General features: G+C 43.3%; 1 protein-coding gene across 1 annotated transcript in view; it reads right to left on the bottom strand.

The window, feature by feature from the left end:
* Positions 1–13347, bottom strand: part of LOC118395562 (lipopolysaccharide-responsive and beige-like anchor protein) — a 405339-nt gene that overhangs the window by 253881 nt on the left and 138111 nt on the right. The window contains 5 exon segments of the mRNA XM_052464349.1: positions 6366–6427; positions 7559–7657; positions 7660–7691; positions 7902–7973; positions 12693–12857. Of these exon segments, the coding sequence (XP_052320309.1) occupies positions 6366–6427; positions 7559–7657; positions 7660–7691; positions 7902–7973; positions 12693–12857 (430 nt within the window).

The following is a 13347-nucleotide window of genomic DNA, read 5'->3' as shown; positions in this document are numbered from 1 at the left end:
GTTGTTTTCTTGTGTTTTGTCCATATTTTGTGTATTCCATTGGGGGCCATGTTAGAAACAAGTTAATTTAATTTGGGGTTGTACCCAGTGCATCGTTTTTCCAATACAATTTAAATCAACCAATCAATCAATCAATCAATCAATCAATGTCAAGACCAAACAAGTATTCACAGATGTCCACTGGTTGCATTTCTACCCCTTTCTGCTGACTTTTTAATGGATCAAGAGCATAGTCATGTAGTATGAGATGTTTAGGGACCAGGGGACGTGGGGAAGGTGAAAGACGGAGGAGGAATGCTCTGAAACTCCGGGGCCGAATGCTTTCCCCATCACTCTTCACAGCCGGAGCAAACACCCTGCTGCGTACTCAAACACACACACAAGGTTCAAGATCAGTGCAATCAAAGTGTTATTTTTCCTCCCCCAGCCCGTGTCCCCCTCTAGTCTGGTCAGAGAGGGGTAATATCAGCTTAGACATTCTCTGAAAGGTACTCTCCTGTCTGGTCAGAGAGGGGTAATATCAGGCTTAGACAGTCTTTGAAAGGTCCTGTCCTTTGGAGGAGAGGGTAATATCTGGCTTAGACAGTCTTTGAGGAAGGGTACTAGACAGTCTTTGAAAGGTACTCCTGGCTGGTCAGAGAGGGGGTAATATCAGGCTTAGACAGTCTTTGAAAGGTCCTGTCCTGGCTCGGAGGAGAGGGGGTAATATCGGGCTTAGACAGTCTTTGAAAGGTACTCTCCTGGCTGGTCAGAGAGGGGTAATATCAGGCTTAGACAGTCTTTGAAAGGTACTCTCCTGGCTCGGAGGAGAGGGGTAATATCAGGCTTAGACAGTCTTTGAAAGGTACTCTCCTGGCTGGGAGGAGAGGGGTAATATCAGGCTTAGACAGTCTTTGAAAGGTACTCTCCTGGCTCGGAGGAGAGGGGTAATATCGGGCTTAGACAGTCTTTGAAAGGTACTCTCCTGGCTGGGAGGAGAGGGGTAATATCAGGCTTAGACAGTCTTTGAAAGGTACTCTCCTGGCTCGGAGGAGAGGGTAATATCGGGCTTAGACAGTCTTTGAAAGGTACTCTCCTGGCTGGGAGGAGAGGGGTAATATCAGGCTTAGACAGTCTTTGAAAGGTACTCTCCTGGCTGGGAGGAGTGAAAACAGTAACACTAACCGGCACTTCATTTTGCGGCACCCTGCTGATGTGAGCTATGCAGCTAGAGGGGACCCTTCCTGACAGGAAGAGGGCCTAGTGGCCAGGGGACCTCTAAAATTGAGCGGATTTTAATTTGGCACCAGGCTGTTTTACTGTGAGTCTGCTCAGGCTCGGGGGGTGCAAAACGGCGAGAGTAAATTGGGATTATTTATACGTGAACATAATCCTGTTTCAAATAAAGATTTTATTTTTACCTGACATGCAGAGTGGAGACTGACAGGCACTATTAATATAGTGTTATCTTACCTTCCAGGTTCCAAACTCATAAGGGTTCGGAATGTACTTGCCTCGCTCTCGTTCTCATATCAGTGTCTGTGCTTGTCAGCTTGTGTACATGGTGAAATATGAAAGGTACTCTCCTGGTCAGAGGGGTAATATCAGAAACTCTCCTGTCTGGTCAGAGAGGGGTAATATCAGACTTAGTACTATGGTTCACCCTTTGAGAAAAGTGTGGAGTGAAAATTATTTCCTTCTTTGGAGAAACAAAATTGTACTGCCTTACACAGAATTTACATTCAACTCATTTAGCAGACACTCTTGTCCAGAGGAATTTACAGAAGCAATTAAGATTAAGAGCCTTGTTCATGGGCACATCAGCAGATCTTTCACCTGGTCGGCTCTGGGATTTAAACCAACAACCTTTCGGTTACTGGCCCAACGCCCTTAACCGCTTGCCTACCTGCCGCTCGAGCAGTGACCTCGACGCCGACACAGTCTTGCACAAAAGCCGAAACAGAACTTAATTTGTACATGAGTAGAGTAGTACATATGCCATCATGTTACCAATAATTGTACACTCCTGCCCACCCTCCTCCCCCACCACCTTCTCTCAATGTACACCATTGTAGTTGACTCCCCCACCTCTCTATGTACAGGATGGTGGTTGACTCCTCCCTCCACACCTCTATGTACAGGATGGTGGTTGACTCCTCCCTCCACACCTCTATGTACAGGATGGTGGTTGACTCCTCCCTCCACACCTCTATGTACAGGATGGTAGTTGACTCCACTCTCCACACCTCTCTATGTACAGGATGGTGGTCGACTCCTCCCTCCACACCTCTTTATGTACAGGATGGTGGTTGACTCCTCCCTCCACACCTCTATGTACAGGATGGTAGTTGACTCCCTCTCACACACTCTCTATGTACAGGATGGTGGTCGACTCCTCCCTCCACACCTCTCTATGTACAGGATGGTAGTTGACTCCTCCCTCCACACCTCTCTATGTACAGGATGGTAGTTGACTCCTCCCTCCCACCTCTCTATGTACAGGATGGTAGTTGACTCCTCCCTCCACACCTCTCTATGTACAGGATGCTAGTTGACTCCTCCCTCCACACCTCTCTATGTACAGGATGGTAGTTGACTCCTCCCTCCACACCTCTCTATGTACAGGATGGTAGTTGACTCCTCCTCCCACCTCTCTATGTACAGGATGGTAGTTGACTGACTCCTCCCTCCACACCTCTCTATGTACAGGATGGTAGTTGACTCCTCCCTCCACACCTCTCTATGTACAGGAGGCTAGTTGACTCCTCCCTCCACACCTCTCTATGTACAGGAGGGATGTAGTGATAAGTGCTGTAAGGTTGGATGTCCTGACAGACTGCTCAGACAATAACCAGTGATCTACAGGACACAGACAGCGCTGCTGGCTGATTTATCTGACAGACGCCTCTCTGATAGTGGACTGTCCTGTATCCAATGAGATGATTTATCAGAGTGGAGAGTGGAGGAGAGAGGAGACTAGCACATGTTTGCTAGCACACGTATGCACATAAACAGACACACACACACACCTTTAACTGAGTCAGCATTATCTATTTATCAGTGTTGTGGATGGAAACCTTTTAAGTGATGCAACTTTGAAGGCTGTAGATCCGACATGGTGACAGAGAGAAGCTAGGCCACTGTTCGTTGTCATGGAGAGAGCCTGTCACGGCGAATTAAGGGCGTTGTCGGTGAGGAGAGAGGCCTTGCGGAGAGAGCGCTGTGCTCGGACTGACGGAGTCTCAGAGATCATAGTCACATAATACCCAACAAGTCTCAGCTTTGAAGGATACATCGCAAGCAATTACCTGAGAGGAACAGGATGTCTTGATACTCCGCTTGGGGAGCTGGATCAGAGCCATCTCTTCCATCCCTCCTTTTAGTCCAAAGGATTCGACTTAACAATGAACGTGGATGCAGTTCCTCATCAACCCAAAGTTAGATTGTCATCCCAATGAAAATAACATTTCTGGTTGACTTACTAAAAAGCCCACAGATGCCAGAAAACCAATGAGTTAATTGAAACATTAAACAGCTAAATGAAATGCCTTCATTTATCAACAACCTTGAAACAACAACTGGACCTACGGTACAGGATACTACATCTACACGACTGAACCTCATCCTCGAGAGAGAAATGCTGGATCTATCACTAGGTAGAGTTCAAGCCATGTTTATGAAACCACACCACCACGCCATTATTCCATCACTTTGTATATGCTGATCAATACAACCACAAGAGACCAAGCAATGAAGCAATAACGTCTCTGACATTAATGTCTCTGATCTCAGATCAAAATGGATCTTTAATTGGGTAGAGTAGCAGCGTTCTTTACAGACGGGGTCCTATCAAACAGTGGTTTAGTATCCCCTCCTCAATGCCAGGCTGAAGTGGCCCTGTGTTGTATGTCTCATACGAGGCGTGATTAAAAACTCCTCTGTGGCCCCTAGCCTCTCGACCTCTGACCCGGTCCCACTCCATCTCAACCCCTCAGGAAATTAATAAAACATTTCAGACATGATAGCTATCGCATCGTGCCATCATGGATGAGAAGGAAGAAGTGAGAGGAGGGGGGGGAAGAGAGAAATCTATCAAAATCATCTCAATCTCCTCCCGCGGACCAACGCTTGGGGCTCGCTCATTGGGGTCTACATTCTCAAGATGGCCGCCGATTGAAGCGCTTCCTGTGGGGTTCAAGAGCATTTCCTGTGCCGGAGGGCCCTGCGGCTGGCGTATATAACATCATCAATCACTCCCTGCCTGCCTTTCTTTCTCTCACTTTCCCAGTCAGAGAGAGAGGGGAAACAGAGGTGCACGCAAATCACAGGGAAAAAAATGTAATTATCACCACAACACAAGTCTGGCTGGAATTTAACCCAGGGAAGAAAAACAGATCTCTCTCTCTCTCTCTCTCATGAGATATATATATATATATCAAGGTAGATCATATCAGCAACACCCCCTCCCTCCTCCTTTCCACACAACAACACAATTACATTTGCTTCGGCTGTGAGAGAATTTGGTTGGATGATTTACTGAAGCAATCAACGCCATCTTGGACCGTTCGCTTTTCCCATAGAGAGAGAAAGTCATAATGCTTCAGAGAGACAGAAAGAGAGAGAGCGAGAGAGACTAGTGGGACTGGGGGCCAGGGGCCCTCTTTCTCTCGGTCGGCAATCACCAGATTCTGCCTTTGATTATATTAGCATTAAACAACACCCTGACAGATATGACAAATAGGGGCATTAGAGCATGTCATTTATTCTCCACTCCCTCCCTCTCTCCAGAACCGCTAGGGTTCACTTCCCCTCCCCGACGTCCCCGCGCCCCGCTAGCCAAAAATCCACACTGCCCCGGTGACACCAGAGCGGATGTGTAATCTCTCTAGATTACCTCTCTTCTGGAGAACAAGTGAAGTGAATAATGGGAAGTAAATGGGATGGAGGAGGAAAAGGAGGAGGAGGAAAAAGGCAGATGAAAGGCGGTGTTTCTTTTTAAAATATAACAGATTAAAAAAAAGCGCAGTGCGGTCTGAGAGAGAGGTGTCATTAATCAATTGTGTTTTCTGTTTTTTTTTTGTGGTGTTGAGTGGTGTTTTAAATAGGAAACCCCTCTTCTGCTAACAAACAAGGCCCAGCGGGGATACAGTTATTATCCTGCATCTTTGGTGGTGTGTGTGTGTCTCTGCACTGTGGGGTGTGTGTGTGTCTCTGCACTGTGGGGGTGTGAGTGTGTCTCTGCACTGTGGGGGTGTGAGTGTGTCTCTGCACTGTGGGGGTGTGAGTGTGTCTCTGCACTGTGGGGTGTGAGTGTGTCTCTGCACTGTGGGGTGTGTGTGTGTCTCTGCACTGTGGGGGTGGTGTGTGTCTCTGCACTGTGGGGGTGTGAGTGTGTCTCTGCACTGTGGGGGGGTGTGTGTGTCTCTGCACTATGGGGTGTGTGTGTGTGTGTGTGTCTCTGCACTGTGGGGTGTGTGTGTGTGTCTCTGCACTGTGGGGGTGTGAGTGCATTTGGTTGGGTACTTGTCTGTATAGGAGCAGTGTATGTGTTCTCACAAGCCTATAAGGAAATAGTATGTTTGTGATTATGTACGAGTGTGTCTCTCATCCATGTATAACACACTGTGTGTGGGTGTGTTTGTATGTGTGTGAATGGGTGCTTGTGTATTTCTGTGTCCTTGTGTGTATGTGTGTGTGCGCATGTGTGTGTGCGCATGCGCATGTGTGTGTGCGCGCATGTGTTTGCCTGCCTGATCGTGTGCGGTATATCCATGAATGTAAATGTCCAGCAGACCATGGCCTCTCCTGATCCCTGCACTCCACCATTAGCTGTGTGATCTATCTCCAGTTTATTGACACCCAGCCCATTGATCTACTGCTGCACCACACCTGCTATGATTCCTTCATCTGTATTCATGAATCCTCCATCAGCGCGCACTAAATAAACTTGGACACAGAACACAACCAAACAGAAGGGGAAGCTGCTAACCGGAATCAATGCAAAGCAGAATTTCCCCTCCTCATCAGGTTGGCCCCAGCCACAGAGGAACGCTGAGGGCCACCGGGGCCGACGGTAAGGGTCAAGGTGGACGGACAGGTCGGGAACCCTTGACCTTAAGGCCAATATCAGAGGTCATTAAAGATGCCTTCTCTCTCATTTGGAGAACGGGAGCGAGAGATTGGGGTGACTCTGGAATGTCCTGAGGGGAGGTGAGGAGGAGAGATGGAGGAAGAGATGGTTCCTCCATCTCTCCATCCTGGAGTTACTGCACTCAAGGTGAGGACGATAGGGACAATAACTCAGATGGGGTGAAGAGAAGGAGGGATAGAGAGGGAGGGAAGGAAAGAGAGGTGGAGGTAGAGAGAGACAAAGATGGAAGACTTGCCTGAGAACAGAGCAGCATGACTAGCTCTACCACCGAACTGCTGGACTTCATACACACCAGACCTGGAGAAAGAGAGGAGGGGAGAAAGACAGGGGAGAGAGAGAAAGGAGGGGGAGAGAGAGGACATGGAGAGCGAGAGAGAGGGAGGGAGAGAGAGAATGAAAGTTTTAACTAAAATACAAGTTCACTGCCATGACAGCCATTTTGGCTGCCTTCTTCAGTGAAAATGTAGATGTGTGTAGTAGTGTGTGCACGCTCAATGACACACAAACACAATCTGACCAGAAGTACCTAATCCGGCGACATCTGCATGGGGACAGAGTAGCATTGATGTGGCCTAATGAGTGGACATGATGTTACTGTAAACTAATACATATTGGGCCTTGTATTACAGGCTGAGACGTGGTTCAGCATATGTCTCATTGATCCTATAGTGGTAGAAGGTCTGAGGGGAAGAGGGGGCAGGGGGTGGGGGCAGTGGAGTGGCCAGGGGTCATTTCATATGCAGAGAGGAAAAGGGACAGTGACCTCTACATTCTCAGTTACTCTGGTCTGTGCACGCCCACACACACACGCATGTATGGACACACACGCATAATCCCCTCACACTCCGACACACCCAACCACAACCCCCCACACACACACACACAAATCCCTAACCCCCTCCCCCCTGCAGCTATCAATCAACTTTCCATTTTGTTTGGTGGCAGTAGACATCCCAAACACTCCCATTAGTGGGCTGACCCCTGACCCAGGCCTCTAGGACCCACCCTCCCCTCCCTGTACCGCAGCACAGCTACAATCAGTTTGTTAAAACTGATCCACTCTATTGAGGCCTTTACCAGCCTTGATGTCATTACCAAAGGGCCTGTGTTAGTGCTGTTTAGATGAAGCGTGAGAAATGTCCCGTAATTCTGCAGTGTGTATACTGGTGTGCCTGTGTCTGAGGGTGGGATGGTAGGTTAGCCCTCAGATTATTGACAGTCAGGTTGGAAATCTAGAGAAACCTTTTATTGGGATAAGTGGTTCATATAAAAGACGAGTTTGATATCATTAGAATCTAGTGTGTGTGTGTATGTGTGAGTGTGTGTAAGGACTTTGTGACATCTGCTGATGTAATGAGGGCTTTATAAATGCATTTGATTTGTGTGGAAATCCATGTGGTCCATGATGCTCTCTAGACGGGTACTTACTGGTGCCCTCGATGAGGAGCTCCTGTCCGTGACTACCCAGCAGGGTGCGAGAGAGGAAGGGGGCAAAGTCCACAAAGATCTCTCTCAGTAGGGGGCAGCCTTATCCAGAGCATGCTCCAGTCTCTCTGAGATACTGAGGGAAGATGAGACACTCATATTCAAACACATGCACGTTACACGTTTACACCAGGCAAATATGTAGAATAGAATATTCAAATGCATAGAGGTGACTTTATATCTGAAATTGATCCACAAAGCAGCAGCTAAAACCACTACAGAATCCACAATATTGTCGAACATCACAACACAAATAGACAAAATTAAGAATGTGTGTGTGTATCACCTCATACTGGGGGCTGTGTCCGGGTCATTGGGGACAGCGTGGGGACAGATGGCAGGTTGGTGCTGGCTGATCCTGGTGGAAACCAGAGAGCCTCATTATTAGTCTGGGAGCAGGACAGGACAGTAGACACACACGAACAGAAGAGCGCACACACACACACACACACACACTCACACACACACACACACACACACACACACACACACACACACACCTCCCTCATCCACCTCAATGCATTTCTACATAAAGGAAGGAGTGGAGTATAAATGTGGTTTCTGGAGATAATCCAGTGGTTCATTATTAGCATCATTATCAGTATAAGTATCGTTAATAGTATCATTATTATAATATTCGCATCAGTACCTTTATTAGTATCAGTACCTTTATTAGTATCAGTACCTTTATTAGTATCAGTACCTTTATTAGTATCAGTACCATAATTAGTATCAGTACCTTTATTAGTATCAGTACCATTATTAGTATCAGTACCATTATTTGTACCAGCATCAGTATTAGTATCAGCATCATTATTCGTACCAGCATCAGTATTCATACCAGCATCAGTATTAGTACCAGCATCAGTATCATTATTAGTATAAGTATCATTATTAGTATCAGTATCATTATTAGTATCATTATTAGTATCAGTATCATTATTAGTATCAGTATCATTATTAGTATCAGTATCATTATTAGTATCAGTATCATTATTAGCATCATTATCAGTATCATTATTAGCATCATTATCAGTATCATTATTAGCATCATTATCAGTATTAGCATCATTATCAGTATCATTATTAGTAGCAGTATCATTATTAGTATCAGTATCATTATTAGCATCATTATTAGTATCAGTATCGTTATTAGTATCAGTATCATTATTAGTACCAGCATCAGTATTAGTATCAATATCATTATTCGTATCAGTATCATTATTCGTATCAGTATTCGTATCAATATTCGTATCAGTATCATTATTCGTATCAGTACCATTATTAGTATCAGCACCATTATTAGTATCAGCACCATTATTAGTATCAGTATCATTATAAGTATCATTATTAGCATCAGTATCATTACTCGTATCAGTATCATTATTCATATCATTATCATTATTCGTAACAGTATCATTATTAGTATCAGTATCATTATTCGTATCAGTACCATTATTAGTATCAGTACCATTATTAGTATCAGTATCATTATAAGTATCATTATTAGCATCAGTATCATTACTCGTATCAGTATCATTATTCGTATCATTATCATTATTCGTATCAGTACCATTATTAGTATCAGTATCATTATTCGTATCAGTGTTATTAGTATCAGTATCAATATTCGCATCAGTATCAATATTCGCATCAGTACCTTTATTAGTATCAGTACCTTTATTAGTATCAGTACCATTATTAGTATCAGTACCATTATTAGTATCAGTACCATTATTTGTACCAGCATCATTATTCGTACCAGCATCAGTATTCATACCAGCATCAGTATTAGTACCAGCATCAGTATCATTATTAGTATAAGTATCATTATTAGTATCAGTATCATTATTAGTATCATTATTAGCATTATTAGTATCAGTATCGTTATTAGTATCAGTAGCATTATTGATATCAGTATCATTATTAGCACCATTATCAGTATCATTATTATTAGTATCAGTATCATTATTAGTATCAGTATCATTATTAGTATCAGTATCGTTATTAGTATCAGTATCGTTATTAGTATCAGTATCGTTATTAGTACCGGCCTCAGTATTAGTATCAGTATTAGTATCAGTATTAGTATCAATATCATTATTCGTATCAATATCATTATTAGTATCAGTATCGCTATTGGTACCAGTATCGTTATTGGTATCAGTATCGTTATTAGCATCATTATCAGTATCATTATTAGCATCATTATTAGTATCAGTATCATTATTAGTATCCGTAGCATTATTAGTATCAGTATCATTATTAGCACCATTATTAGTATCAATACCTTTATTAGTATCAGTACCTTTATTAGTATCAGTACCTTTATTAGTATCAGTACCTTTATTAGTATCAGTACCATTATTTGTACCAGCATCAGTATTAGTACCAGCATCAGTATCAGCATCATTATTCGTATCAGCATCAGTATTAGTACCAGCATCACTTTTAGTACCAGCATCACTTTTAGTACCAGCATCACTTTTAGTACCAGCATCACTTTTAGTACCAGCATCAGTATTAGTACCAGCATCATTATTAGTATCAGTATCATTATTAGTATCAGTATCATTATTAGCATCATTATCAGTATCATTATTAGCACCATTATTAGTATCAGTATCATTATTAGTATCAGTATCATTATTAGCAGCATTATTCATATCAGTATCATTATTGGTAGCAGTATCGTTATTGGTATCAGTATCGTTATTGGTATCAGTATCGTTATTGGTATCAGTATCATTATTAGCATCAGTATCATTATTAGTATCCGTAGCATTATTAGTATCAGTATCATTATTAGCATCATTATTAGTATCAGTATCGTTATTAGTATCAGTATCATTATTAGTACCAGCATCAGTATTAGTATCAGTATTAGTATCAATATCATTATTCATATCCATATCATTATTCGTATCCATATCGTTATTAGTATCAGTATCGTTATTAGTATCAGTATCGTTATAAGTATCAGTATCATTATTAGTATCAGTATCATTATTAATATGATTATCAGTATCAGTACCATTACTAGTCTGATAGCAGGATATGACAATACATTGGCCCTCCACACCAATACATTACTGCACTGAAGGAACGAGTGGCTCAATAAATCTGTTTTGAGGGTTTCCATTCTAATGTTCCAGAACGGGTGGATGTATGTGTGTGTGGGATAAGTGTAGTGTAATTGTCTGGTGTTAGATAGTGGATGATGTAGAGCTGCCTCCGTACAGCTTCCTTCCACTTGGGCACAGATCATTTTGTTCATGTATGGCTAATTAATGCTCCATTCATCAGGGAATATTCATGCAGATTGTTTTTACAAACCAGCATGGATATTAGCATGTTTTTCTTTTACACACCACTATGGATACAGGATTTGTTTGCCTTTTGAGCTGATTTTGGACTGAACAATTTCAAAATGTTCCGGTAAATAATGAAAAATGATTTTATATAAAGTAAGCAAAAAAAAGTCTACTTTTTTAATTAACACATTTGCTTTCATCGCTTTGGGCACATATTCATGAAATGACTTCCAGGTGCTTTACGACACCGTCCTCGCGGCAGAGACACACGAGTCTATAACGTCTACAAAGCACAACATTTGATTGATCTGGCAATAAATTCTATTTCACTGTCGCCCATAAATTCCATAATGCCCGGCTGAATACATGGAGGCGAATCCTCTGGTGTTCGGTGGGCTTGTTTTCCCAGCCGTAAGGGAAGGTCTCAGAGCGGGGATAACTCTTAGGGAATGACAGGCTGTGGACTGGAATGTGTGTGTGTGGACACGGGGCCCCGTCTTTAAGCACCACTGTGCTGTGTGGCCCGTTGAGAGGCTCCCGGTGGACATGAAGTAGCTCCTTCAAACAGTGGAGGAGTAAATTAACTTCTCTCTAATCCTCCCACTGGCCCCCTTAAACACACACACACACACACACACACACACCGCCTTTCACACACACTCCTCTCAAACCGCACACACACACACACACACACTTACGCAAAACATTTCCCACCTAAAACACACACACACACATATAAAACATGCTCTATCCACACACAGAACATGAAAGGAAATGTCAATAGGTCTTCTGCCCAGTGTTTACCGACTGTCACCATGGACTAAGGAGTCCTACTCCACTCAATAGACAAGACTGCATAGAAAACAATGTGGACTTGATATAGTTTATACATTAATCTATGATTCTATAACTTATGCATAATTTATCATTCATATTCACTGTATAATTCCTAGTTCTACGACACACAGATCACTCGTTCTTTACCTAATGTCAACATGGCATCATCACATTTAAGCCAAACCTAAATAAATACCCCATTAAGACCGAATAAAAGTCTGCATTAGTGCTGCAGTCAGAGTACTGTACTATATAGCGTCTGACAGTGATCCCTGATAACGCACTAATCCTGTAATAATGCTGCTCGGTCTGCCTGCTCTGCTGTGTTCCAGGCTAACTGGATTACACAGCGTGGAGGGAACATTTAGAAAGACACACTGAAATACTATCCTACATTTTATTCATCTAGCAGACGCTCTTATCCAGAGTGACTTACAGGAGCAATGAGGTTAAGTGCCTTGCTCAAGGGCACATCGGCAGATTTTTCACCTAGCTGGCTCAGGGATTACAGCCCCAATGCTCTTAACCACTAGGCTACCTGCCACCTTATACTGAGGACTCATCTATGGAACCTAACATAGAAGTACTGCGAAGGCTTAAGGAGGCAGATTAGGACTGTGGTATCAACACAGGTTTTAGGAAGAGGATAAGACGACTCTTTTACTTTCAGATAAGCTGCAAAGCACATCATACGGTGATATTTTGAAAGTTCAATATCTTGAAAACTTCACTGCGGACAAGCAAAACATTTCGGGACTGTAAAAAAAAAAAAAAATGTTGACAGGTATTTTCCTTGGGTTTGGCAAGCTTGAATTCTTGGTGTTGTCATTGACTTCTCCTTTGATGCAGCTCTGACGTGCCATCTCCGTAGCATGGTAACCTTACTGCTGGGACACCTAACATACCTCCTAATGTCTGGGACTCACCGGCTGCAGCCCTCAGCGGTGGTGCTCTGGGAGGCATCGCCCGTGGAAACCACGGCAACGTTGTTGACTGGTGTCCCGCGGCCCCACAGCGGTGGCTGATGGGACAGGAGTGGAGGAGCCTGGGGACGGGCCCCGCCCACCTTCTTGGGCGCCACCCGAACACTTCTGTAAAAGATGAATAAATATGAAAACGTGTATTTGAATACTATTACACATTAGAAAAGCCATTCCTTGAGACATCTGAATAACTAAGGACATAAGAACAGAACTTTTGTCATTCTAGAATATAAACAATAGTGATGATGTCAGTTTAGTAGGCATACTGCATAGTGAGATGTGATTGATAAGACAGGCTGCAGCATGCGAAAACAACAGTACAGGATCCCATTTAGACAGTAGAGTCATTAGAGGTCTATTTCCCTGACACAGAATATTCAGTAATGGCTGCATCCATCTTGCCTGAAATCGATTGGCTCCCTGCAACACTCACTCACTCAGTAAGTCAGTAAACATTGTGATTTATTAACGGAAGGTCCACCATTACAAATAATATTAAATCTTCAATACATTGTTAGGGATGTGACCACGACAACATACAAAATTGGAAAATCTGGATTCTGGCTCGGAGACAAATGGAGCACACACGACAGAAAAG

The sequence above is a fragment of the Oncorhynchus keta genome, chromosome 16 (assembly GCF_023373465.1).
Source record: "Oncorhynchus keta strain PuntledgeMale-10-30-2019 chromosome 16, Oket_V2, whole genome shotgun sequence".
In the NCBI taxonomy this organism is placed as follows: Eukaryota; Metazoa; Chordata; class Actinopteri; order Salmoniformes; family Salmonidae; genus Oncorhynchus; species Oncorhynchus keta.
Note: the sequence above shows the minus strand (reverse complement) of the source record. Positions and strands in the feature narration are given on the sequence as shown.